Source organism: Mesoplodon mirus (genome assembly GCF_964341445.2).
Source record: "Mesoplodon mirus genome assembly, chromosome: 4".
NCBI lineage: Eukaryota > Metazoa > Chordata > Mammalia > Artiodactyla > Ziphiidae > Mesoplodon > Mesoplodon mirus.
Window position 1 is genome coordinate 36,712,780 of NC_138979.1, and position 27,676 is coordinate 36,740,455.

Sequence of the window (27,676 nt, forward strand, 5' to 3'; positions counted from 1 at the left end):
CCCTATCCTCCCACTCCCAGCACAACTGCTTATCCCATTTCAGTAAGCAATCCTAGAAACATTTGCCATAAGCAAATTTAAAAGGCAAACTAGGAAAAAAAAAAAAGTTATTAACCGTAAGTGGCAAATGGACTAATAACAGTCTTAACTTTTAAAAAAATTACATACAGATTGAAAAAAAAACCTCTAGTTCTCCAATAGGAAATCGCCAAAGTAACAGACAATACACAAAAGAGAAATTACAAATCGTTGATAAACATTTGGAAAAAGACTGATCTTCACTTCTAATCAAATAAATGTAAATAAAATTGGCCAAGATTAAAAATTGATAATGTTACATTCTCCCAGACAGACTAAATTTTAATTCCTGAATCCAATTAGCAGGGTGCCTGGGTCCAATTGCTCTGGCCTGATCTGGAGTCCACAAGTATCACGCCCTCAGCTTGCACTGAGGGACACTCACCACCATATTTAGTATGGGAACATTGTTGAGAGCCTTGACCCTTAAAAAGGGACAGTGATTTCTTCAGGCCTAGGCTCAGAAACTACACTTCTCCTGAGTCACTAGCTTCTGTTAAATCTCAGGAACTCTGGGACTGCTTTCCTATCTGTTGAGGCTGTAGAAGCTCAGAGCCAAATGTGTGACCCAACCCCCTGGCAACCATGCAAGTCTCTGTGGCATGCATTGCCACATACGACCTGATACCTGACTCAACTGAGTAGTCTACCCCTGTGTTCCCTTGGCCCCAATTCTCTTTATCTGTTTGCTTTTTAATCCTACAGTAAGTATTCTTTACCTCAATCTTTTCTGAATAAGCAAAGGAGGGCAGTTCTAATGAGGAGGTCGTCAGCCCTCTGCTGTTCTCCATACTCTGAATGAGTCAGGTTGGACCTTCAGGTTCACATTTGTCACCACAGCAGTATGAGGTGTCTGTGCACTGAGCTAACGGCTTCTGGCTGTGCAAATTAGTTTCTTGAACAACAATTCCTAAATACTTAACAGGTTATTTTCAACTGCCTTATTGAATATTATATAATTTTCTCAAAATGTTCTTTCAGGAACATCATGTGGCATTCTTTTTCAAGATGGAGGTGCTATAAAATCAACAAATTTGATAAACTGTTCAAATTTCAAAAGGGCTTGGAACATTTCAACTCAAGAAATAAAGAAGGCCTATATAATACAGAGATAATACCCAGCTATATAAACCAAATGTCTTCTGCAATGTGTACATTTATTCTATATATTTTCTTGATGAAAAGGCAAACTTTAGAGAAGTTGCTGAAATAAAACATGGGAAAAGAAAGCATATGAACTATGCCCTGTTCACTTTGGTAGAAGACAAATAAAATGTCCAAATTTATCCTTCAATGAAACTGTCATTCAATCCAGAGAGAAATTATTGTTTAAAGGTAGAAAAAAGAAGAATGTTAAAAAATAGTTATCTCAGTTGTAATTCCAGGGAACTCAGAAGTCAAATTAGGATAACATCCATTCGGACCCTGCTTGGGTGTTCAAGTATTTGGAGAAACATCACAGACGTGGTAGCAACGAGCCAAAGCAGAACTTAGACATCCAGACTCTATCCTTACTCTATCCTTTCTCTCTCCCTGCTCCCCTTCCCTTTCTTAAGTTCTATCAGTCAGGATACTTCTGGCTGCAAGTAAGGAAAATTAACCTCAAATTATTGTGTGATAAAGTGGATTTATCGACTCATGCAAACACGAAGTGCAGAGTGAGATCCTTCGAGCCTCAGGAGAGGTTCGGTAGGGACTCTGGCTCTGGGACTCTGCAGTTCTCCGAGCTTGTTCTTGCCCAGGAGCTGGCGTTGTCCTCACTGGGGGGTGGGGTGGGGTGGGGACATCTATCCCTCAACCACTCCAGTCCAATTGAGACAGTTTATATCACATGCCTGCCTCTGAACTAGTGACTGGGACCAGAGGACTTCATGTCCTGTCTGACTTAGGCCTGGGTTATGCATCTACTACTGAACAAATAACTGTGGCAGTAAGGACATTAGGGACCGCTCTGGCGCTGGGGGTGGGCTCCATCCCACCCAAACTGCACAACTGCTAAGCATGGGAGAGGGGAAAAGGAGAAGAATTACAAAAGTTACCAAAGAGGTGTGGTAGAGACTGGCTGGCTGTTCAAAGCCAGCTCCTCTCCTTCCTGGGCACAAACAGATATAGATGGACCACAGTTCCCAGCCTCCAGGGCAGTCAGGTGTGGCCAAGTGGCCAATGGAACAGACATGGACTATTTCCAGATCTGGTCCCTAAAAACCTCTCACCCACAGTCCTTCATGCTCTTTCCCCTTCTGCAAGCTGTCCGTGCAGATGTGCACAATGATCTTGGGGAGCCACGTGTTGAAGATGGCAGAGCCACAAGATGGAAGGAGCCTTGGTCCCTGAATCGCCACGTAGAGAAGAGTCCTCCACTGATCAGGAACACCTATTTTAAACTTGACGTGACTGAGCAACTTCTTTCAAGTTGAGACTTTTGTATATTTGGGGGTTACAACAATCAGCCTATCCTAACAGGTGAAGGAATTAAGGTCCACAAGGTTGGATGACTTGCCCAAGATGCAGTTAACGGACGAAACAAACACAAAAACACAGAATGCAGTGATCTTGCCACTGGAATGCAAAAACAGAATAGAAAGTAAGTAATAGTTATGAAACCACAGGATAAAAAGAGAAGTAATGAGCAATACAGCATCACTAAGTATCTTTTAGGCAGAATGCACAAGTAAGGAAGCGGGTCAACTGGAAAGCCCTTTCTATGTCAAAACTTGGGGAAATTTTCCCACAAGTTATCTCCTACAAGTTAGCCATTCTCCTCTTAGCAAACAGAATTACTGGAAAGTTTCTCTGATAACTGAGAATGCAAACTGCCTCAGAGTCAGAATTAGGAATAATAAACTGTCATTTCACATAAAAAGCAGTATTCATTCTCAAGCTGAAAAGCATTTGTGGGCTTGAGCTGAACCCCAGTGCAGGGGCAGCTACCATCTGTCTGACCAGCACCCTCCCTTCCTCTGAGAGCTGCTCCCCATCCAACTACCTACTTCTGTGAAAGCTGTTGCCCATCACAGAAGCCACCAGTGGCCGCTGCACAGGCAGGTGTTCCAAGCCAGGCTGTCCTAGTTCTTCCCAGAGACTCTCAAATTGGAATCAAAGGAAGAGGCTCAGTCCCTCCCCATTAATGAAGCTGTGAAACATGAGGCCAGGAGCTATTGGTGGGCACCGTTTCTTGCTGAGCAGAAAGAAGCAGTCCAAGAAAATGAAGATGAGACCACATGAAAGGGAAAGATGGAGAAGAGTCCTGGTTTCATGTGGCCCAGAGGCTGGCACACCCCTGTCCTTCCCATGGTTTGGTTATGTAAGCCAGGCTATGGTGGCCCACAAATTTCACTTTGGGCCTCAGCTTGTTTAGATCAGGTTGATGTAACTTGCAATCAAAAGAATCCTGACCAATAGAATCAGGAAAATTGCCTCAAAAAACAGATAAACAAAAAAGTTCATAATATCTCACAGATCTCCAAAAGTAAAATGAAAAGTACAGGAGTATCAATGTCGAGTATGGACTCAGAAATCAGTGTACTGGGATTAAATCCAAGTGTTGCCAGTTTCTAGCCAGGAAACCTTGGGGAAATTGTTAAACCTCCCACTTGCCTCAGTTTTCTTACTCTTAAAGGTGAACCTTTAGGGTGACACCAAGCCCACTGGGTTTTCTTAAAGATTAAATTAGTTAATACACATAAAGTACTTAGAACAGTACCTGGTATGTAGTAAACATTCAATACATGATGGTTTTATTGTTACATTTGATCAATCTTGGTTGATTTTCAGGTTAGTGTCCCGTATTTTCAGTAAGTCAAGGTGGAACCAGCCAGGTGAAAATAGGTGCTGACCAGAGAAAAAAGCATGTTTGTCCCACACAACCTGACCCTCAGCAGTGCACCATCCAATCCAGATGCTCTTTCATTTGTAATGAAGGGACAACTTCTTCAGGGGCCCACCAAGGAAAGGCCAGTTCAGCAGTCTCAGACCCCTCCAGGAGGTGAGCAAGGATACGCTGTATCGGCCGCCAGCACGCTCCTAGGACATCCATTCTCTCCGACCTCCTTCAACTCCCTGGGCCCTCAGGGCCACAGTGAAACAGGCAGGAGGGTAAATGCTGTCCCAGCGCAGCCTATAGGGACCTCTCCATCTTCTGAGCATGCATGACCTTGACAGTTTGAACCCTTCATCCCATCTTAGGCTTGTCTTTTTTCTTTTTTTTTTTCAAGTAATGGAATTTCACAAACACAAAAATTTGAGGGCATTTTTTCCAGACACAAGATACTTCCTACAGCAATCACCTACTTCCTTCACAGAGCTCTACCTTCGCCAAAGTTCTTCTGCTATTTCTGCTGATTAAGTTGGGGAGAAAGTCTCAGCAGAGCACTTTCGTGGAAACTGCACAGTCAAAAGCCCAGAGGTCTTTAAGTGCCTAGAAGAATAAGTAAGCATTTGAAGCATTCAGTCTGTAAAGGCATGGGATAAAGCTAGAGAAGGGGGCAGAAGGTACATCAGGCTGGGCTTTGAGGTCATGGAAAGGAGTCTGAATGTGGCAGTGGGAAGCCACAGAGGGTTTGAAGCAGGGAATGGTATAATCAGGTCTGCACCTGATCACCCTGCACCTTCTCTGAACCTCTGCTTGCAGGGTAGCAGATGTCCCAGACGTCTGCATGTGGGATCAGCTTATCTGGGAACCAGAGAAATAAGGTCTGAAGACATGTTTTTCAGAAGAATAGCTTAGGTAGGGTAGAAATTCCAGAATTTTCCTCATGACGCAGAAGAAGAAGGTAGATCATTTTAGCAACCTGGCTCCAGAGTAGTAGAGAAGGCTGAGAATACTGGGAGCGGGGCAAAGCCCTCATGCCACCGATTAGAAACCACTGACTCCAAAGCAACCTGGTGAGGAAGAGCCAGGGCCCAGAGAAAGTGTCATGCTCGCAGGGCTTTCTAGAGCCTGGCAATGGGACAGGCACGCTGCTCCGATTGGCCAGAGACTGCCCACTGGAAGAACAAGTTCAATTCCTACTAGCCCTAACCAGAGACCTTCTCCAGCCAGCCTACGTTATTTTACTCCAGCAGAAAACTGAGCACAGTAAGCAAACTTTACATTGTAGCAAAGCTAGCCTTGTAAACAAGCGAACCCAAACCAAAATTGTGCGATTACCAGAGAGATTCATGTGGGATCTGAAGCTGTCCTACGTTGCAGAAATATTCTTGGCCTCAAGACAAACATAGCTTTTGGCACTGAAAACTGTTTTTTGGTTTACAGGCTAGAAAACCACTGCACCCCTGTTTATTTTTCCATTATCAGTATATTCAGCAGCACTGAAAGGATTTAACAGAGCTTCCTTCTCTCCTGACCTACTAGTGAGAAAACACAATTCTGATCAATAAGCAAAGAGAAACCAGAAAAATCTGTCATGTTTATGGTGCATGACAGGTATCTTCTCACACCTTCTCTCACACGCTTATTTTTTTTTTTGGCTGCGTTGGGTCTTTGTTGCTGTGCGCGGTCTTTCTCCAGTTGCAGCAAGTGGGGTCTGCTCTTTGTTGTGGTGTGCGGGCTTCTCACTGTGGTGGCTTCTCTTGTTGCGGAGTACAGGCTCTAGGCATGCAGGCTTCAGTAGTTGTGGCTTGCAGGCTTAGTTGCTCCGCAGCATGTGGGATCTTCCCGGTCTAGGGCTCGAACCCATGTCCCCTGCATTGGCAGGCAGATTCTTAACCACTGCACCACCAGGGAAGTCCCCATATGCTCATTTTATATACAAGGAACTGTGGCTCACAGACGAGTTCCATGACTTGCCCCAGCTCACAGGTGAGTAAGTACCAAAGCCAGAATTCAAATCCAAGTCTGATGCTAATTCTCCTGCCCTCCTTTTTTTTTTTTTTTTGCGGTACGCGGGCGTCTCACTGTTGCGGCCTCTCCTGTTGCAGAGCACAGGCTCCAGACGCGCAGGCCCAGCAGCCATGGCTCACAGGCCCAGCCGCCCCGCGGCATGTGGGATCTACCTGGACCGGGGCACGAACCCGTGTCCCCTGCATCAGCAGGCGGACTCTCAACCACTGCACCACCAGGTAAGCCCATCTCCTGCCCTCTTTGTATCACAGCAATGGTATATTCAGATTTCTGAACAAGCACTGGAGAATCAGGGGTCAGGGAGACACATACAAATAGAGGCAAGCCTATTCCGTAACAAGTGTATCATCTAAAAGGGGAGACTACATCACTCATCTCACATTACCTGCAAATGCCTAGTACAGTTCCTAGTGCACAGTAAGCTCTAAATAAATGTGGCTTGAATGAATGAAGGAAGATTTTGTTGTGATCCAATACTTTGTTGTCTAATAAAGAATCGGTGACTATCACGCAAACTTACCAAACCAGAGTTCTCTGTGTAGATGCAAAGTTGATGCGTGAATTCCTGTAATGGGGGAGAAGTGAGACTAGAAGGCCTCTAAAACACTTTCTAACTCAGTCTCTGAAAACTAATCTCACTGTAGGGATGAGTGTCTAATAGAAGTACTGACTGATTTTTGTCAGTATTAAAAACAAGTATATGTTGGCTCATACCGTTGACTATCAGTTACCCCCATAATGGTGTTCTGAGCTTTTGATAATACTGCTGGACTGCAGTGCCAGGCCGACCTCATGCCTGCCTTCATCCCAGGCAAGGCTTTATTGCAATAAAGCCTCACCTCACTTGGACTCTTTGGCTTCTCAGAACCCTAGTGTTAGGACCCTTAACACTAGAATAACAAAAAAAATATGGCATAAATGCTTCGGGAGGCAAAAGGAACAAGACTTCCTGCTTTTATCTAAAAATGTTAGGGGGGCTTCCCTGGTGGCGCAGTGGTTAAGAATCCGCCTGCCAATGCAGGGGACACGGACTCGAGCCCTGGTCCGAGAAGATCCCACATGCCACGGAGCAACTAAGTCCGTGCCCCACAACTACTGAGCCTGTGTGCCACAACTACGGAAGCCCAAGCGCCTACAGCCCGTGCTCCGCTACAAGAGAAGCCACCGCAGTGAGGAGCTCGCACACCGCAAAGAAGAGTAGTCCCCGCTCGTCGCAACTAGAGAAAGCCCGCAGGCAGCAACGAAGACCCAACACCAGCAATAAATAAATAAATAAATAAATATTCATTTATTTATTTTTTTAAAAAAAATAAAAAATAAAAACGTTAGGGCAGTAAAGGAAGCCAGTCAAATATGTAGTGAATGACTACATAAATACTGCATAACTCCAACTCCAAATGTATGGGTTACAAACCTAGAAGAAAATAGGTATCTGTATATGACTTTAAAATGAAAAAAAAAACATTTTGCAATAATCAAGCAACTTCACTAATGATATCCAAATTCTGATACCCAAATGATACCAGAAATTTCAAGTGTTCAATTTCTTTATTGCTTCTGATACAATAAAACCGCTAGATAGGAGAATACTTTGCCCTTTCCTCCTCCATAAAATGAGGAACTTGGGTATGGTAAAGTTAAAAGTCTCATTAAGTAATAAAATTCTAACAAAATGGAAGATTTCAATATGTAACTTATCTGGCCAAGTTCATAAATAAAATTTTAAATAAAACATACTGCTTTTTCATTATAGACTGCCCAAAATGTTTTAAAACTTGCTGTAACAGAACTGTTTTTCAATCAAGACTTAAAAATAATAGATTCTCCTTCTAAAAATAAATCCTAAGAAAATGATCACAGATATGCATAAAGACTTAAGTAAGAAGATGTACATGGCAACATTAGTACTGCCATATAAATTATGTTTTGAAGAAATTTTAATGACATGGGAAAATACAGTTGGCGCTCTGTATCTGCAGATGCAGAACCCTCAGATACAGAGGGCCCACTGTACTATACCATTTTATATAAGGGACTGGAGCATCCACAGATTTTGGCATCCACTGGGGGTCCTGGAACCAATCTCCTGCAGATACCAAGGATTGACTATAGCTGCAATTTATTATTAAATTTAAAAGTCAGGATATAATACTATACAAAGTATCCATTTAAAATTTACATTTTAAAATTTTGATTTAACAGATACACACTACTATATATAAAATTATAAACAATAAGGACCCATTGTATAGCACAGGGAACTATATTCAATATCTTGTAATAACCTATAATGAAAAAGAATCTGGGGCTTCTCTGGTGGCGCAGTGGTTGAGAGTCCGCCCGCCGATGGAGGGGACACGGGTTCATGCCCCGGTCCGGGAAGATCCCACATGCCGCGGAGCGGCTGGGCCTGTGAGCCATGGCCGCTGAGCCTGTGCGTCCAGAGCCTGTGCTCCGCAATGGGAGAGGGCACAACAGTGAGAGGCCCGCGTACCGCAAAAAAAAAAAAAAAAAAAAAAGAATCTGGAAAAGAATATATATATAACTGAATCACTCTGCTGTACACCTGAAACATTATAAACCAACTATACTTCAATTTTAAAAAATACATTATGGCAAAAACAATTTTTTTAATTTAAAATTTCTTATGCATGCATATTGTCTTAAAACCAAAGGCCAATATCACACCTAAGGGTGAAGAACTGGACACATTACCATTAAAATCAGGATGAAACAAAGATGCACACTAACACCATTATTATTTAACAATGTTTTGAAACTCCAAAGCAATCCAATAAGAAAACAAAGATTAAGAAGTATTACTGATACTTTTGGAAAGAAAACCCCCAAACCATCAGTCAACTAATAATGGAAACATTTATCTCAAATCCAAGACACTCTACACTTAAAATTTATCTATTTCACAATAATAAAAAAAGACAATCAACTGAGAAACTATAATGATACTTATTAAATTCAGCAACATCAATATATTTTATCTAATTGAAATAATTGGTTAAAAGATTTAATGCAGAAAAGATTCTGGCTACAACAGAATTATCCTAAAAAGAAATGAGACCCATATGAAAATACATAAAATAAGATAAACAATAAATTCATCCGTACAGACAGAAGAATCCTATAAAGCTATCAATTCTCCCCAAATTACAGTGGATTTAACTCCAATACAAGGAAAATCTCCCCAAAATTTGAGGGTAGAACAAAATTAACATGGAAGAATAGATAAGAATGGGTTAAGGAAATTTTTTTTAATGGAGCATAATGAGAAGGATTAACCTTATCAGACACTATTAAAACATATAAAGCTATAAAAAATGAAATCAGTGCAGTAACAGTACAAGCAAGAATAGATAACCAAAAACAGACAATGCAGGGACTTCCCTGGCGGTCCGGTGGTTAAGACTCTGTGCCTCCACTGCAGAGGGCATGGGTTCAATCCTTGGCTGGGCAACTAAATATCCCGCATGCCATGTAGCACAGCCAAATAAAAAAAGACAGTGCAAAGATATGATAAAGGTGAAAGTATAAATCAATTGGGAATAAAAATAATTATTCACATAAAAGATGCTAGAATAATAACTAGCTATTTTGGAGAGTTATCTCACATTATATAACCAAAATAAATGTCAAATTTTAAAAACTAAATGTTGGAATTAAATAATCAAAATGAAAAATTCAAAAACAAATGAATGAATACTGTATTATATACCTGGATGAATAAGGACTTAAGCTTAAAATAAAGGAAGAAAAAATAAAAATTATCTGGGCTTCCCTGGTGGCGCAGTGGTTGAGAGTCCGCCTGCCGATGCAGGGGACGCGGGTTCGTGCCCAGGTCTGGGAAGATCCCACATGCCACGGAGCGGCTGGGCCCGTGAGCCATGGCTGCTGAGCCTGCATGTCTGGAGCCTGTGCTCCGCAACGGGAGAGGTCACAACAGTGAGAGGCCCGCTTACCGCAAAAAAAAGAAAAAGAAAAAAATTATCGGAAATGGAAATGTGCAGATTATTGGCTGTAAAAAGTCCATTGCAAAACAGTATGTATTTATGTTGGTTCCTCAAAAAATTAAAAATAGAATTACCATATGATCCATCAAGTCCACTCCTGGGTGTATATATCCCCAAAGAATTGAAAGCAGGAATTCAAAGATATGCACACCTATGTTCATATGCAGTATTGTTCACAATAACCAAGAGGCAGAAGCCATCAAAGTGTCCATCAGTGGATGAATGGATAAACAAAATGTAGTATATGCATACAATGGAATATTATTCAGCCTTAAAAAGGAATGAAACTCTGATATATGTTACAACATGGATGAAACTTGAAGACATTACATTAAGTGAAATCAGGCAATGACAAAAGTACAAGTACTACATGATTCCACTTATATGAAGTACCTAGAGTAGTCAAAAGGGAATGGTGGTTGCCAGGGGCTGGGGGAGGAGGGATTAAGGAGTTTAATGGGTGTGAAGTTTTAGCTTTGGAAGATGAAAAGGTTCTGGAGATGGATGGTGGTGGCGGTTGCAGAACGAAGTGAATGTGCTTAATGCCACTGAACCGAACACTTAAAAATGATTAGAATGGTACATTCTCCCAGTCTTCCAGTCTTCTGGAAGACCTCCCAGTCTTCTTAGCCCAGGCCAAACCCCTCCCTCCCTTCCTCCCTCTGCACCTTCTGACCAATCCAGACCAAGCTCCTGCCAGTTCTCTGAACACCCACTCCATCCCTCAGGCATCATCCTCACTTCCAGGTCAGAGGCCTGCCCCACACGTCAGAGAGGACTCTTTCTGCCCTGAGGGCAGGGCCTCCTGCTTGGCTCCTGTATCTTCTGTACTAGGCACTCAAATTAACCTGCTAATCATTTTAGTCTGTTATGTATACTTCACAATTTTTAAAAACCCAGTATGTACTATATAATCTAATTTCAGTGAAAAAATGCAATTGTACAGATAGAGAGATAGATGCGGGGGGGGGGGAGACAGGGAGAGAGAGAAAGACAGGGAGACAGAAAGGGGGGGAGAGAGAAAGGGAGGGAGGGAGAGAGGGAAAGAGAAAGAATCTGGAAGGATATGTACTAACATGTTATAATAAATGATCCCTAGGTTGTGAAAGCATTTGCTAATTTTCTACACTCTGTATACTGTAATAAAAGAGGAGGCTGTATAAAGCAGATGGAAAAAAAACATAAAAGAAGGAAGAGTGCTAGATTTGATTTCATAAAAATATAAAATGTCTACAATTTTTTAAAATTGTCTATTATTTTTAAAGTAATACATTCAATAAAGAGAAAAAGATTTGCAATAAGCACAAGAGATCAAAACTTAATTCCCAAACACATTAAAAAGCTCTCATAAATAAAATTTTTTTAAACTCTAAAACCCAAACACAGAAATAGGCAACAGACATGAATTCACTGAAGAGGAAGTTCAAGTGTCCAAAACACACTTGGAAAAGAAAAAGTAACAATAAATGAAATAAATTATCATTAAAATACTAATAAAATATCACTCTCCCACAATCAGATTGTTGAAAGCATAACAAGCACTCTCATATGCTCCTGTGATACTAAAATTTGATCACGTCTTTCTAGAGGGCAATTTAACAATGTGGATCATGAGCTTTTAAAAGTTAATAGTCATCATACTATGAACTACTCATACATGAAACATAGATTAATCTCAAAAACGTAATGCTGAGTGAAAGAAGTGTTACATAAAAGAGTACATGCTACATAATTCCACTTATATGAAGTTCCAGAACAGACAAAGCTAATCTATGGTGGGAAGAAAATTAGAAGGTGGTTGCAGGGATGGCAGGGAGAGACAGCCTAGGAAGGAACATGAGTGAACACTCTGGAAAGGTAATATTATAACCTTGACAGAGGTTTGGATTACACAGATATATGTATGCATCTGTCAAAACTCAGCAAATGCACAATAAATATCTGTGCGTTTCACTGCATGTAAATTTTACCTCAGAAGAAAAATCCAAATACTGGACTCTAATTAATGATATGCATGCTGCAATATTTTAGGAGAAGTGGACTGATGTCTGCAACTACTTTAAAATGCATCAAAGAAAAAGGAGATGGAGATGATAGACAGACAGATACACAGTTGTCCCTTGGTTTCTGCAGGGCATTGGTTCCAAGATTCCCTCAGATACCAAATCCACAGATGCTCAAGTCCCTTATATGAAAGGCATAGAATTTACACATAACCTAAGCACATCCTCTCGTATAATGTATACTGTGAATCACCTCTAGATTACTCATAATACCTAATACAATGTAAATGTTATGTAAATTGCTGTAACTACAATGTAAATGCTATGTAAATCGTTATTAAAAGGCAAATTCAAGTTTTGCTTTTTAGAACTTTCTGGATTCCCCCCCACACACCCCCACTGGTTGAATCCTCAGATGTAGAACCCATGGATACAGAGGGCTGACCATATATGATAAAGCAAGTACAGTAAAATGCTACCATAAAATACAGGAGTTTGGGGTGCACAAGGGTTCACTGCAAAATTCTTTCAAGAATGCTACATATTTGAGATTTCTCATAATAACATGTTAGAAATACTAAAAAAAAAATTAGTCAACAGCCACAGGGCAGTCTTCTGAAGTGCTGGAAATATTCTCTCTTGATTTGGGTGGTCATTACATGCAGCATATGTGGGTAAAATTTTATCAAGCCATACTCTTTAAGATTTGTATACTGTGCTAACTGCATTTATATCTCAAAAAAATGTTTTAAATAAACAGCAATCAGAATAGGACTTTAAAGTGTATATAATTAATATACTCAAAAAGATAACAAGTATGCTGTAACAAAACAAAACAAAAAAACCCCATGAATAAGCAGTTATAAAAAGAATACACCATAAATCTTGAATACAGAAACTGTCCAATTTAAAAAATCGAAGGGTGGCTCAGTGGTTAAGAACCCGCCTGCCAATGCAGGGGACATGGGTTCGAGCCCTAGTCCGGGAAGATTCCACATGCGGCGGAGCAACTAAGCCCGTGCGCCACAACTACTGAGCCTGCGCTCTAGAGCCCGTGCTCCGCAACAAGAGAAGCCACTGCTCGCCTCAACTAGAGAAAAGCCCACACGCAGCAACAAAGGCTCAGTGCAGCCAAAAATAAAATAAATTTAAAAAAACTCAAAGGGCTAGATAGCTGAGTAGACCCTGAGGAATGAATCAATGAGCTAGGAGAGTGAGCTAAAGAACCCTCCCAGACTATAGCACAGAGATGGGAAGTAAAAGAAAACTGAAGAGATATAGAGGACAGATAAAAGATGTGCCTAAATCCGATCATTTGGAGGAATCTGCAGAAGGGAAGGGAGGAAATGGAAGGGGGGACAACATTTGAAGAAATAACAATTAAATGTTTCCTAGAACTAAAAGAATAAAACCATTTTTAAAAAATAGTTTTTAATTACAGTTATTTAAAGTTATCTACATGGATGGAAGGAAACATACTACCATTTTATGAGTAGCTTATCTCTTGATTATGCAATTTAAGGTCCTTTTCTTTTTCAAGTTTTCTAAAATGAACATTACTTTTGTAAGAGAAAAAGTAATAAAAGTTTATTTTATAAAATAAATCCAGAACCAAGATACAAGAAAGGCTTTTAAAAATTCCCTACCCTCTCTTTCCTCTGACTTCTACCCTATGCTATTATAGTGACCCTGTTTCTGTAAGCAGCCACCACAAACTTGGGCAAGTCCTTTGATCTCTTTAAATTTCTGCTTCTTTTAGGTCTTCAACAGGGAAAATAAAATCCCTCCTTCCTACCTCACAGTCCTACTGTATATCACAGGGAACTATATTCACTATCTTGTAATAAACTACAATGGAAAAGGATATGAAAAAGAATATATATATGTGTGTGTGTATATATATATATATAATCAGTTTGCTGTATACCAGAAAACACAGCACTGTAAATCAACACAACATTGTAAATCAACTATACTTCAGTTAAAAAAAAAAAAAAAATAGCGCCCAGTCAACTATACAGCACTGTAGAAATTGAGCATGTTATCACAGTCCTTCTAAGCTGGTAAACCCCAACCTCTGAGTCACCCTCCACTTCCCTCATCCCTCACTCCCCAAATCCAATCCATTCCCTAGCCTGCCAGCTCTTCCTTCCTTCTTTTCCCAAACCACTGCACTACCTAGTTACACCTGGTCATACCTTGTGCCTGAACCACCACAATAGTCCCCTGGGTAATGCCCCGCCTCTAACTTTTCCTTACCCCACCCAGTGCACTTTCCTCCTAAAACTTAATCTTCATAAAATACATTCATCCTGTAACTACAATGCTGAAAATGAAAGTCCTCTGAAGTTTACAGGATGGACTCCAAACTCCTTAACCTGGCTTTCAAGCCTTCCCTCCTATCCCTGGTCAACCTCCTCACTGTTTGTGGAACAAGCCAGCAACCCCCCACCCCATACACACCCCCATTCTCTACCCATCCAGGTCCTCCCAGTCTTCTTAGCCCAGGCCAAACCCCTCCCTCCCTTCCTCCCTCCCTTCCTCCCTCTGCACCTTCTGACCAATCCAGACCAAGCTCCTGCCAGTTCTCTGAACACCCACTCCATCCCTCAGGCATCATCCTCACTTCCAGGTCAGAGGCCTGCCCCACATGTCCAGAGAGGACTCTTTCTGCCCTGAGGGCAGGGCCTCCTGCTTGGCTCCTGTATCTTCTGTACTAGGCACTCAAATTAACCTGCTAATCATTTTAGTCTGTAAAATAAACTTTCTCTGCCTAACTGAATTTTATTGCAATTATTTCTTTAGTTTTCTTTATAGTTTTAATATCTATATGTACATCACATATATTCCTATATAACATACTGTTTTGCTATTAAACTTTAAATAAAAAGAATTATACTTTATAAATTCTTCTATAAGTTCCTTCTTTCAACATTGTTTTGGAGATTGATCTATGTTCATCTGTACCTATAAGCCATTCATTTTCAAAGCTGAAAAGCATTCCTTTGCATATCACAATTTATTCATCCATTATGTTGCTGAGGGATATTTGAGTTTTATCAGAACGTTTGCTATTAAAAGCAATGCTCCTATGAACATTCTTATGCATGTTTCAATACACATATGTGTCTCTAGGACTGAAATTGCTAGGTCATAGGATCACATGTTTAACTCTACTTGGTAATGACAATGGTTTTCCAACCGATTTATGCTTTTACTTACAGTGTTGAAGAATTCCTCAAAAATACTGTCAGGCTTTTAAACATTTGCCCATTTGGTGGGTGTAAAATGTTATTTCATTGTGGTTTTAATTTGCATTTCCCCAGTGAGGCTGACATCTTTTCACACATGTATTGGCCATTTGGTTTCCTCTTTGATAAGCTCCCTAAGTCTTTGCGTATTTTTCAACTGGGCTGTCCTTTTCTTATCTACTGTAAGAGTTCTATATTTATTCCGGATACCAATCCTTCATTGGTGTTATGTGTTGCAAATATCTTCTTCCAGTTTATGGTTTCCTTCCTTTTCACTCTCTTTTGATGAGAAGTTCTTTATTTTAACGTAGTTGAATTTATTAACCTTTTCCTTTATGGTAACTGCTTTGTGTAACTTGTTTAATAAGTCCTTCCCTACCCAGAGGTCATGAAAATATTTATATTTCCTTTTAATAAAAAACTGTTAAAATAAAAACTTCAAAAAGGAAGTTATATAAACAATCAATTAGCACATGAAAACATACTCAAAATTATTAGCCATCAAGGAAATGCAAATCATAACCACAAGGAGATACCACTACACACCCACCAGAATGGCTAAAATTAAAAGACTGATAACACCAAACGGTGGCAAGGACGTGGACCAACGGCATTTTTATTATATACTGTTGGCAGGAGTGTGGAATTGTATAACGCTGGAGAAAGGTCAAGCAGTTTCTTAAAAAGCTAAATATAATAGCTATCCTATGACCCAGCAATTCTACTTCTTGGTAGTTACCCAAGAAAAATGAAAGCATATGCCCACATTATAATTTATACTAGAATATTCATAGCAGCTGTATTCTTAATAGCCAAAAGTTAAGAGCAGCCCTACCATCCCTCAAGAAGAGAATGAATAAGTGAATTGTGATCTAGTCACACAACAGAATACTACTCAGCAAGAAAAAAGAGCAACATAGATGAATCTCAAAAATACTATGCTGAATGAAAAAAGCCTTACACAAAAGAATACATTATTTTTATAAGATTCTATTTATATGACACCTAGAACAGGCAAAAATAATTTACAATGGGAAAAAAAAACCTGTGGTTGTTAGTGGGTGGGGTTAGGAATGGAAGAGGAACACAGAGAACTCTCTGGGGTGATGGTAATAGTCTGTATCCTGACAGAGATTTGCATTACACAAGCATATACATTTATACAAAAAAAAAAAGGTAACAAATTTTTAATTCTAGGTGATATGCATACTGAAGTGTTCAGGAGTCACGTATACTGATATGTGAAACTTACTTGGAAATGACTCCAAAAATAAAATGGATTTCTGGGTGGATAAAGGGATAGAGAGAAGTGGTAAAGCAAATAAAAGAAAGTGTTAACAGCAGAATCTAGGTGGTAGGTATACACACGGTAGTTCTTTCAACTTTGCTGTATGTTTGAAAATTTTCACAATAAAATATTAGGGAAAAGACAAAAATATATTTTAAAAAGGAAGAGATGTGCTTTAAAAAATAAGCAGATAGGGACTTCCCTGGTGGTCCAGTGGTTAAGACTTTGCCTTCCAAAGCAAGGGGTGTGGATTTGATCCCTGGTCGGGGAGCTAAGATCCCACATGCCTCGCGGTCCAAAAACCAAAACATAAAACAGAAGCGATGTTGCAATAAATTCAATAAAGACTTTAAAAATGGTCCACATCAAAAAAAAAATCTTCAAAAAAATTATCAAAAAACCAAAAAAAGCAGATATATTTGAGCAAAGTTTGCCTTTGAAAAAGGTAACTGAAAGAAAAAGATCAATCCTTACACATACCGGTGCTTTGGAGTTTACAAAACACTTTCACACAGATTATTTTAAGTGATCCTCACCAAAACCCAGGTATTCTAGTCTCATTTTATGTTTGAGAAAACTTAGGATCAGAACTTGCCAAATATTACACAGCCGTTACCTCACAGTGCTGGACTTAAAAACAAACACCTCTGGCTCCTCCACCTCCGTTCTTTCAAATACACCTCACTAGGGACCTGCCGGCAACCGCAAACATTTGAAGACCACGTGGAAACTGCTGATGTGCCACCAGCCCTTTGCTTGTCCCATGAGCAGAGTGACAAGGCTGAAGCAGCTGTTGTACTTACACTACCAGGACATGAAAGGGAGAGGCAGGCAGACAGTAAATGCGCGTGAACTCAACAGATCGAAGGTGTGTTCCAATCCACACAGAATAAAAGAACTGGCCAGCCACCCTCGCTGAGTTCTTTGAGGCCATCCCCAAAGTCTGGGGAAATCTGTGATAGCCTTCCTGTCTATATAGATGGGCAAACTGCATATGAGGCCTGTAGCTAAGAAACTGCAACACAGAAGTTGTCAAAACAGCTCTCTGACAAGATATTCCACCACTCTTCTTACCAGAGCAGAACAAAAGTAGAACAGAAGGACGAGACCCAGGAACACTGCTCAAGCCTGACACGACCAAAGTGAGAGGCAAAAGTTTTACTAATCACTCCACAGATTAATCACTGGCTTCAGGGTATTTTGGCTTTTTATTAAAACATATAACAACACACTCCAATAATTTTGGTTAAATTTAAACAGGTGAGATAGACCCGTGGAATATGAATAAAAGCCCTTTCAGCCTTAGAGACTGGTGTATTTATCCAAACATTTACTTAGTGTGCCAAACACTCTGGGAACTGTAATGAAACTAGGACACAGTCCTTGCCCTCAAGTGGCCTATAATCCAGCTGGAGGCTCAAAAAAGGAAACCGAGCCCACAAGGGCTATAGGAGAAAGTCCCAAGAGCAGAGGAAAGAGAGTGCAAGTATAACCAGGGCCTCAAGAAAGATTTCAGCTGGGCCTAAGTCTGGGAGCATATGTATGTGCAGAACTGTGGGCAGAAGAAGGGGGCGAGGGGCTGCACTCCAGGCTGGCTCCTACGGAGGTCCTGGCTAAGGAAGGCTACCTGCAGCCTGAGCACGAGGGAGAGGAAAAAGTACCCCTGAGGGGTGCCTGCCAACTCATTTTAGAGAGTGAAGAGGACAGATCAGAGGGCCTCACAAAATGCCTGACTTGAGGAATTAACTGGGACAGGGCTGAATATGGCTGCGACTTCCACAAACATGGGAACCTAAGGTAGGGCTGGAACCAACTGCCCCAGTAAGTCAAGACTTAACAAAATCTTAATAACACAGATTCAGGATGCCTGCTTAAAACCCAGGTGGACCTGCGATGTCTGTCACCTAGCAGAAGGCCACAGAATGGTAGATGTAATAGAGACAGGTGGTTCTCAGAGCAACAAGCCAGGAGATAAGCACCAGGAACAATGGCTTTGAATCCCAGCTTAATGTATGGCCTTGGGTGAGTTTCTAACCTCTGGCGCCTTATCTGCAAAAGGGAAATGACACTAGCCACCTCACAGGGTTGAAATGAGATTATATCTGAAAGGCATCCAGCACAGTGCCTACCACGTAGGAGGCATCAAGGAAAGGGGGATATTACTCATATGAACAGTCTGCTAAGAACATCAGAGTCCTTTGCCTCCTACCATCCCACTGTGTCGAGAAACCAGGCTGAAGCCACTGACTTTGGATACCACCAAGGGCTTACTCATGTCCTAAGCAACGTCTCCCTCGGTTCTTTGATTTCTTTGTATGTTAATGTTTAAAAATCCTCTGCCCGTGAAGGCATTTTAGGTTATTCTGAGATGTCTGCCTCACCCTGCGGCCTCACATCACAAACCTTCCCTTACTGAAGAACCCAATCCAAACAGGCAAGCCGTCCAAGGGAAAACCAGTGTCATAAGCCACTTCACAGGGAACAGCTGTGCCAGAAGGGACCACAGGCCCCATCCCAACACTCACTTCAGCAAGGACAGGGTCAAGGCCAGCCCAGGGCAGGTCTGAGCCGACAGAGCTGTGACATTCATGACATCACTCTTAGGAACCAAACTTAAAGTGATGGTGGCAATGATATTAAGCACTAAAAATATATACATAATACAAAGCATTTTATGTATATAATAGGCATTCAAGAAAAATTTTAAAAGCAGTTACCTTTATAGCTAGGCCTGGCAAGATAATGAGATTCTATACACCAAAAGGCATAAGAACACAATGATGACAGAACTCACAGCCCATGAGCTCAAGATAAAATTATAGTCACTATTTCAGGAACAGAAAGTTGGGTCTCATTTCCTCAACCACACTTCCACAGGGAAACTTTCAGTAACTCCAGATAATCTACCAAGGGCCGGTGACCCCTAGTTGCAGGGGTGGGGGTCACTCAGGTCACACACAAAGAAAAATTCACTTTCTTTTAGGAAAATATAAAAATTTGATTAATCCACGCTGTATGTTAAGAGCAGGCAACAAATTTTATTCCATAGCTAGGAAACACCAAGAAACCACTAAACTTTGGTGGACTAGGGTGGGTAATTTCACCAGTTGTGTGGAGGATGGTGGGCTGGCAGGGAAAAGGAAGGAGGAAGACTAGGAAGAAGGGGAAGGTGGTGAAAAATAAGAGAAAACTAGGTGGGTGAAAAGAAATGACACAAGCAGATACTAGAGATAGACAAATGGAGAATCGGTCTGAGAGTTGAAGGCAGTAACCCCTGGTTAGAGGTTAGCGTGTGGCCACGCCATCATCTGTCACCTGTTGTGTTCTGCCCACCCAGCTGCACTAATCCTTAAATCTCTATAGGGAAATCTACTGGGCTTACGAGGGTGGAAATATATTATTCCCTGAGCACAAATGCTCTGAAAGAGCAGTACCAGAGACTTCCAAAAACCAAATCTAAATTCCACAGCCTCCACTCTACTTAAAACTGGTTTCTATTTCTCCTTTATATGGGCTGGCTGGATCTTCCACTTCTACAGCCTAGTCCACACAATTCTCCAATTCAACCAATGTTTGTGGAAGGCTTACTTTGTGGGGGGACACAGCAGGGAACAAAACAGACGTGACTGCCCCTCACAGAGCTGATCAGTGACACACGGTGGGGAGGGCATCCATCTTTAGCACTGCACTGGGTGTTCGCAAAAAGGGAGGGAGGGTGAGCATAGGGTCTCCTCGGACACTCACACAAATCTTTCAAGGGCAACTCAAAGTCCTAGCTAAGGAAAGGGAAAACGGAGTAAATCTAAAGACTGACAGGAAAATATTAAATGTTACAGTTAAAGTGCACCCTGATACAAAACAAAACTGTAAGTGTTCAAACTGAACACAGCATTCATTATCTGTAACCACATAGACTATAACTCCTGAAATGGATAAACAGCCAGAGTATTTTTAGTAATACTTAAATAAGTTCATAAAGATGACCCAGCCTAATGTATTACAAGATCCTAAAGTACCTTTGGAATCATTAAGAAGCAGATCATGTTTACTGAGTTTTACTGTTAAGTATATTTCTTGTACTTTGAATATCGGTATCTCATGTTAGGAATTGTGTCTTAACATGTGGCCTGCCTAAGATATACCTCAACAAATGGGCTCCATAATCAAACACATTTGGGAAATGTTGCACACTCTAAACACCACTTGGAGATTCAGAGTGTATTTTAGGAAATTAGGCTTTCTGACAAATCCTGTATGAAAGAAATCTGCCAAACTTACTCTGAGCCAGTATTTCCCAAACTAATTTGACCACGGACACTTTATTCATTTAATACTTATTAACAGTCCACAAATTGCTTCATGGAACACATGTGGGATACGCTACAGGTGTAGGGGATCATTAATCCAAAAATGCAATTGATTATCAATCTCCCAAGCATTCTGATGAACTGGTGTTTACTATATGCTATAGAAATACAAAAACTTCCTCAATGAATTTCTGACTGGAATTCACTCAACAATAAGCTGACTTACTATATTTTTAAGAAAAATATTTTTAATGAAAATTGGACCTTGATATGTTAATATAAAGGAATTCAAATACATTATACAAAAATTTGACTTTGCTAAATTGCTGAAAACTTATCTTCCCTAAGCATGGGTTTTTAAATTTCCAGAGTATATTGAATATCTTAATTTCAAAAGATTCATTTCCTTAAAGAAAAAATACTGAACTAAAAAAATGCTGATATCTACCTCTGCCTATTACCTGATATGCCTAATTACAAATATCTGTAACTGAGATGTGGTATCAAGATATATATTTCATGAATAACAAGCATGGGACTATTATTTCTATGGTTGTGGGGTTATTTAGAATTTGACTCCTCCTCCTGAAAAACCTAACCTTAAAGCCTACATTGGAGGTTTCATGGAATCCAATTCCAGTGACTGAAAAAGTTTCACCATTCAGTTAACAACAAAAATAAAACTCAACAAACATTTATTTAGCACCTACTATATATATGCATGCCAGTGGATTAAGCACTGTAATGATGAATGTATTTTTCTGGACCCCAACTCAAGACAATGGTCTGACAATGGGCAGAATACTTGAGACTCTTAGAAACTCAGGGGACCTCTAGGCAATGTGGATGGCAGAAGAGCAAGCTGCTACACTGAAAATGCTTACAAGACACCTGGGTGAATTCAGGACCACTGCCTCAAAAAGACCAATAAGGCACAGGGCCTCTTTCTTAAAAAGCTACGTTAGTGACTAAAAGTTTAATATTACTTAATGCAAGATAACCAATATCAGATTTGGGTCAAACACTTGAAAGCTGTTATAGCTTCCATATTCAACTTCACCTGTAACGTCTTTTTTTTTTTTTTAAGCCAGTTAGGTAGCTTAACGTACAAGCATTACAGTGACATTAAGAGCAGCTTAGGTTAATAGTTTTAAACTATCACAGGTTTCTACAAAGACTGTAGGAGAAGGAATCCAAATCTGATCATCAGAATGAATTTGAATTTTCAGATAGCGCAAGACAGGGGGAGATATCACTTCATCTATGTTATGCAACACTGAAAAAGACTTTTCACTTTTATAGAAAAGGCATGATGACTGTTAGAAATTTAAGACAGAAAGTGAACCAAGTTCTATCCCTCTAATTTGGGAGGTCTAGCAGTACTCAATAAGCAAGAAAATCAAGACAGTTTCGCAAATGACTCTTTTAAAACACAGCAGCAACCAGAAGGATGATCCTCAACAATCTGCAGCCATACATACAGGAATATTTTCCCCTAGTTTAATAACACATAAACAAACGCGTGAATTCCTGCTCTAAAATTTCAAACCAGAGAACCCGAAAGCTGCCGCAGTCTGCCTTCATGAACATTTTTTTCCTTTTTTTAAAAAGGAAAAATACCTTCCCTTTAGAAAACCTTAACAAAGACTAAGCCCAGAAACTCTGACAAAACATAGCCAAGGCAATAGGCGCTGGAGAAGACACGCAATTTAAAAACACAGTCACAAACTGTCCCAGTAAGACTGCTTAATAAAAAATTAACTTTGTTCTGTTGAATGCTTCAAAAATCGCGTTTCTGATACTATTTTCTAATTACATATGCTTCAAGTACAACATGCATGCTAATGAAAGTGAACCTCAAATACATGTGCAACGAAGCAAAGCTGATGTTCCAGATTACATTTTAATAGTCCCAAACAAAATGGAAAACTGCAACTGCATGCTTGTGCAAAGCTGACAGAGGGAAAACGCCACACGGTGGTAGGGTCCAGTACCCCGGCTTCACAGTGCAAGCCGACCTTCCCTTTCCACCACGAGAACCAAGAGAACAAAGTTCACACTGATTTAACGTTCAGGGTCGCGCCAGAATATCTTGGGGGGGGGTTCCTCTGTACCCGCTGTTTGGGAGGTAATGGATTCAAGCGCCTGGGTCAAGTTCACAGCGGTCCCTCCTGCTCGACACGTCGGGTCGGATGTGCCCCAGGAACCGACGCCGCGGCTCAGAAAGCGTCCTAAGCACAACTCTACTAAGCACGGTCCCCAGAACTAGGGTTGGTACGCCTCCGGCCGCTGCCCTGGGAAGACGGTCCGCTGGCATCCGACAAAGTCATCCAAAGCCGGGCGACAGGGCACCGCGAGCCGGGAGGGAGCCCCGCCCGGCCCTGCGGGAAAGCTGCCGCGCCACGGAGCCCGAATTTCACCGCGGACCGCAGCCTCGGAGCCCCCGCCCGCCCGGCACCCCTTACCGTGTTGCCGTTGCCGCTGCCGCCGCTTGGCTCGGACTCCACGAGGCTGGAGCCACAGGACCGGGCCGAGGCGGCCGTCGTCTGGCCGGATGGGAGGCGCGGACCGCCGGGCTGCAACAGCGGCGCCACAGGGCCCGGCGCGTCCTCGGCCTCGTTGCCGCCGTGGTACACCGCCCGGCTCTCGGAAGCGTGGATGCTCTGGGCACAGCCCATGCTGGCGGCGGCGTCGCCGACACGCTGGCGGGCAGCCGCGAAACGGTCAGTAAAGGGCCAGCCCGGCGCCTCGCGGCCGCCTGACCGGGCCGCGGCGAGCACTGGTCTCGCGCCAGGAAGTGCGGCCGCCCCTTTTATCGCGGTGCGGGCGCAGCAGCTGCGGCGGTGGGGAGGGGGCGGTGGGGCGGGCACCGCACCGCGGCCGCCCCTCCGAACATGCCCTTCCTGAAGTGGGAGCCGCTGGCCGCCTCCCTCACATCGCCGCGCTCGCCTCGGCCGCGCCGCGCTTCCGGGGAATTTCGGGGGAGGAGATTTGAGCTCTCCCGACCCGAGAGCAGGCGAGTCCCCCGAGGGAGGTGAGCTCCCTGCTGCGCTCACGCACGGTCCCGTTCCCGCTCCGCGGCGCTGCAGCCGCCAACTCTCGAGGCTCGGGCACCCACGCCGCTCCGCCTGCCGCCACGCGAATAAATGCTCCTGGTCCGAGGGCTGGTGGCGGAGAAAGCTAGCCTAGCTCTCTCGCCGTTGAGGGGTAGGGGCCGGAGGAAGCCGGTCGGGGCGGCGAGGCCGCGTCCGCCCGGGTAGGGAAGGAGAGACCTCCTCGGCTCCAGTCGGATCTGAAGCCGTGCCGTCGAGAAGCGCTGAAGCAGCGGCGCTCACCGGGGAGCTGCGGGCGGAGCGGCTCCGGCTCCGTCTCCCGGGCCGGGTCTACCAGGCAGCACGCCGCACACAGCCCCCAGCTGTGACCTCCAGCGGGTGCCGGCGTCAATGCAAAGCAGCTGGGGCGCCCGCCGCCTCCTCCCCGCCCCTCCCGCCACTGAGCATGCGCGGCCACGACGGGAGGGGCGCGCTGCCCGGCTGCGGGGAGAAACACTTGCCCAAGGCCACACACTGCCACCCCGGGCCGGCGGGCTCTGACCTCCGGCCTGCGGCCACCAAAGCCCAGACCAATGGGTTCGAATGCCGGCTCCGTAACTTAGAAGCTGCATGACTAATAGATAATTAGAGATAACGGTCACTATCTCTGAGCCATTAATGAGGCCGGTGGAAGGACCTATGGTTCGGGTGGTCGCAGGCAGGTGGGGTCCGGGCGTCATTGTCGGGGGCCGCAGTCCTTGTGCGTTCCCTCTCGCGCCAAGACCTGGAGCACCATGCCCGCCTACACAGGCGACTGGGAGGCTGTGATGCTGGGATGCTAAGAAGCTACATTTAGGGGCAAGCTGGGGACGCCGTCCTACTCTCCTCTTAACCAAAGGATGGGGCGCCCAAGGCCCCAAAGCCTCCTTGCTTGCGGGAGCAGAACCAGGCGTCCGCCGTGCCGGGCGAGGCCTGTGATGACGCGAGACGCGTTGGCAGAACTACACCCCACACATATCGTCAGCGGCTCGCTGTGTGACCTTGAGCGAATCACTTAGCCTCTCTGTGCCTGGGTCCCCTCCCACGATCAACTAGAGGGTGGCACTCCTGGGCGTCCATCAAGTACCCCGAGCAGCCCACCTCGGACCCGCCTTTTCTCCCGCCCTCGCTGCGGCTCCCGGTCAGCCGACACCCCCGGCGCGACGGGTCCCTTTCCTCTCCCGCCGTCCACACCTTTCCTAGCGCGGCCCTGGAATGACCCTGAGGTGCCGCGGCTCCCGCCTCCAGCCCAGCTACTGTAAAGACCCGGACGCGTGCTCCGGGCTGGAGTCCCTGCTGCAGCGCTGAGACTGCCAGACGGGCTCAGGCGGTGGGTTCCCTGCGGCGGGTCGGGCTTCAAGAAGAGCCTAAGATCCACAGCCCTGGCGCCCCTCGAGCCGGGATATTCCGGGCCGGAGGTGCGCACCGCTTAGTTTCCTCAGGGCAGCAGAGCTGAAAGGCCGGGTAACCCGAGGGCAGTTTTGTGCCGTTGGCCCTCTATACTAGCCGATCGGGCCCAAACCACTGGCACGTGACTTACACTATCAACTTTAAGCACATTTAGCAATAATCTTATGTGTGCCTCCCTGCCTTATAAAAGTACCAGCGGCTCAAAGAAGATGTCTTGAAAGACACAGAAAAAGACTTTTACCTTCAACTGTAGTGTTTTCTGCCTCTGTTTTGCTGGTTTTCGAACGTAACTTTTCCAGGCAGAATCTGCACTCCTCTAAATAAAGAGTAATTGGTGAAGAAAACGCTTTGAACCGTCAGAGTGCTTGAAAGTCTATCTCACGCCCTCTGTCCTCCCCTCCCCGCCTCACTGAGAAGCCCGGCCTTGATGACTCCCAGCACTGACCTTGCCTCCTCTGGGGGCTTCAGGCTGCCCTCTTGGCTCCCCTTCGCAGGCAGGACCTCGGTGTCCTGGGCTCACCTTGGAAATCCTTGAGCCCTGCTCTAATTCGGGGTGGGGACCCTTATCCCCAGCCCCGCCTCACTGGCCTCCTGCGCTGCCCTTTGCTGTCCCGAGCTGGACTCTTGCCCTCTCTGCTGCCAGAGACCTGTTGGATAGCAGCGTTAACTGATTTCCAGCTCTGCAATTTGGAGACCCTAGACTTAGAAAGCTAAGGCTGAGAACAAAGCAGGAGCAGACAGGAACGGTATGAGTCCTCTGCCCACTGCTGGGGTCACAAGGGACAACCGCCCACTCACTTTCATCCATACTCTGGAACTCGGCCTGGGACACTCCAGGAAGTCACAGTCTCTCCGGCCACCCCCATCTCAGCTTCAACTACCTGACATCAGTTCCACCCCACCCCTCCTTCCCTGGCCATAATCTGCACCTTGAGGTTCCTGAACACTTCTCTACCCAGTTTCCCCACACCTCAGTAACAGGGGACACAAAAGGGGGTCACAATGACAGAACTAACCCAAACCTCACTGGCATGTGCCACCCACTGGCTCACCCAGGACTCCTGAGCCCCTATAAAGAAACCCAGCCCGTGGGGTATGTAGGGGGCTCACGAGCAATCCCACTCCTGCTGCAGGAGAGGCACCCCCAGCCATGTGGGTACCCGGAAGTTCCATGGCACGCAGGAGAACATACTGCTCCACCACCCCCAATCCATTCCCCCAAGCAGAGTTGCTTCACGCCCACCAGGCTCAGAATTGTAGTCGAAGGTCAACTTCAGTTTGGTTTTTTTTTTAAGATTTTTTTTTTAATGTGGACCATTTTTAAAGTCTTTATTGAATTTGCTACAATATTGCTTCTGTTTTGTGTTTTGGCTCCTTGGCCGGAGGCAAGTGGGATACCAGCTCCCCAACCAGGGATCCAACAGGCACCCCACCCCACCCCCATAGCCCTGCACTGGAAGGCGAAGCCTCAACCACTGGATCGCCAGGGAAGTTCCCTCGACCAGTTCTTACTCTGAGGTCTCAGGCATGAGGTCAGTGGGGCCGGGAAAGAAGTCACCCAAGGGACAGAGGCCAGCCTGGACCCCCACTCACACACTAGCACAGGCCATTCCCAGGCGACTCCTCAGTCCTCATGGCCGCTTCACCAGTTCATGAGAGACATGAAGATGCAGGGTCCCACACAGCTTTATTCTATCTAAAACCCAAACCGACTCCCATTCCACACCTCTTACACCTAAGCTGATCCTTTTTACCACCTGTGCTCCCTCCTGGCTTTATTTCCTCCTCCACCTAGGAGTCAGCGTTCAAAGACTGCTATTGGCACTCAGTTTTCTACTCCTCTCCTTGCCTTCCCCGTTGAACTGGACTTGAAGCAGCCACAAGTGGGAGAGATCCTGCACCCTGAGGTGTGAACCCCCACCCTGCCATACATCCTCTCTCCAAGCTGCTTTCCTCTACTGTAAATCTAGGATTAAGGATATCTACCTCTCAGGGATTAAATGGGCTAACTGACATCAGATGCCTAGAATAATTACTGAGCGCCTGCGTCTTAGCTCACCACCTTCTCCTGGGTTCTTTCAACACCACCTTCCTCCAGGCCTCCCCCCAGACTGCCAGAAACTGCTGGAGGAAATGAAATGACCCCGAGGTTCAATACCCCTACAAATCTGTGGCATCAGACGTCACCAGGTTCACTTCTCTAGCTTTCAATATTTTGTACAATGTAATTTTTTTAATGTCTTTTTTGGAGTATAATTGCTTTACAATGTTGGTTAGTTTCTGCTGTATAACAAAGTGAATCAGCTGTACATATACATATATCCCCCTATCCCCTCCCTCTTGCATCTCCCTCCCACCCTCCCTATCCCAACTCTCTAAGTGATCACAAAGCAGGGAGCTC

General features: G+C 44.0%; 1 protein-coding gene across 2 annotated transcripts in view; it reads right to left on the minus strand.

The window, feature by feature from the left end:
* Positions 1-24,207, minus strand: part of PDE8A (phosphodiesterase 8A) — a 145,862-nt gene extending 121,655 nt beyond the window's left edge. The window contains exon 1 of one of the 2 annotated variants that reach the window (XM_082618482.1): positions 23,260-24,207. In XM_082618482.1, coding sequence (XP_082474608.1) covers positions 23,260-23,472 — 213 coding nt within the window. In that variant the 5' untranslated portion in view covers positions 23,473-24,207. The remainder of the gene's footprint in view (positions 1-23,259) is intronic. The other variant, XM_082618484.1, reaches the window with a different exon arrangement.
* Positions 24,208-27,676: the final 3,469 nt, after the last annotated feature.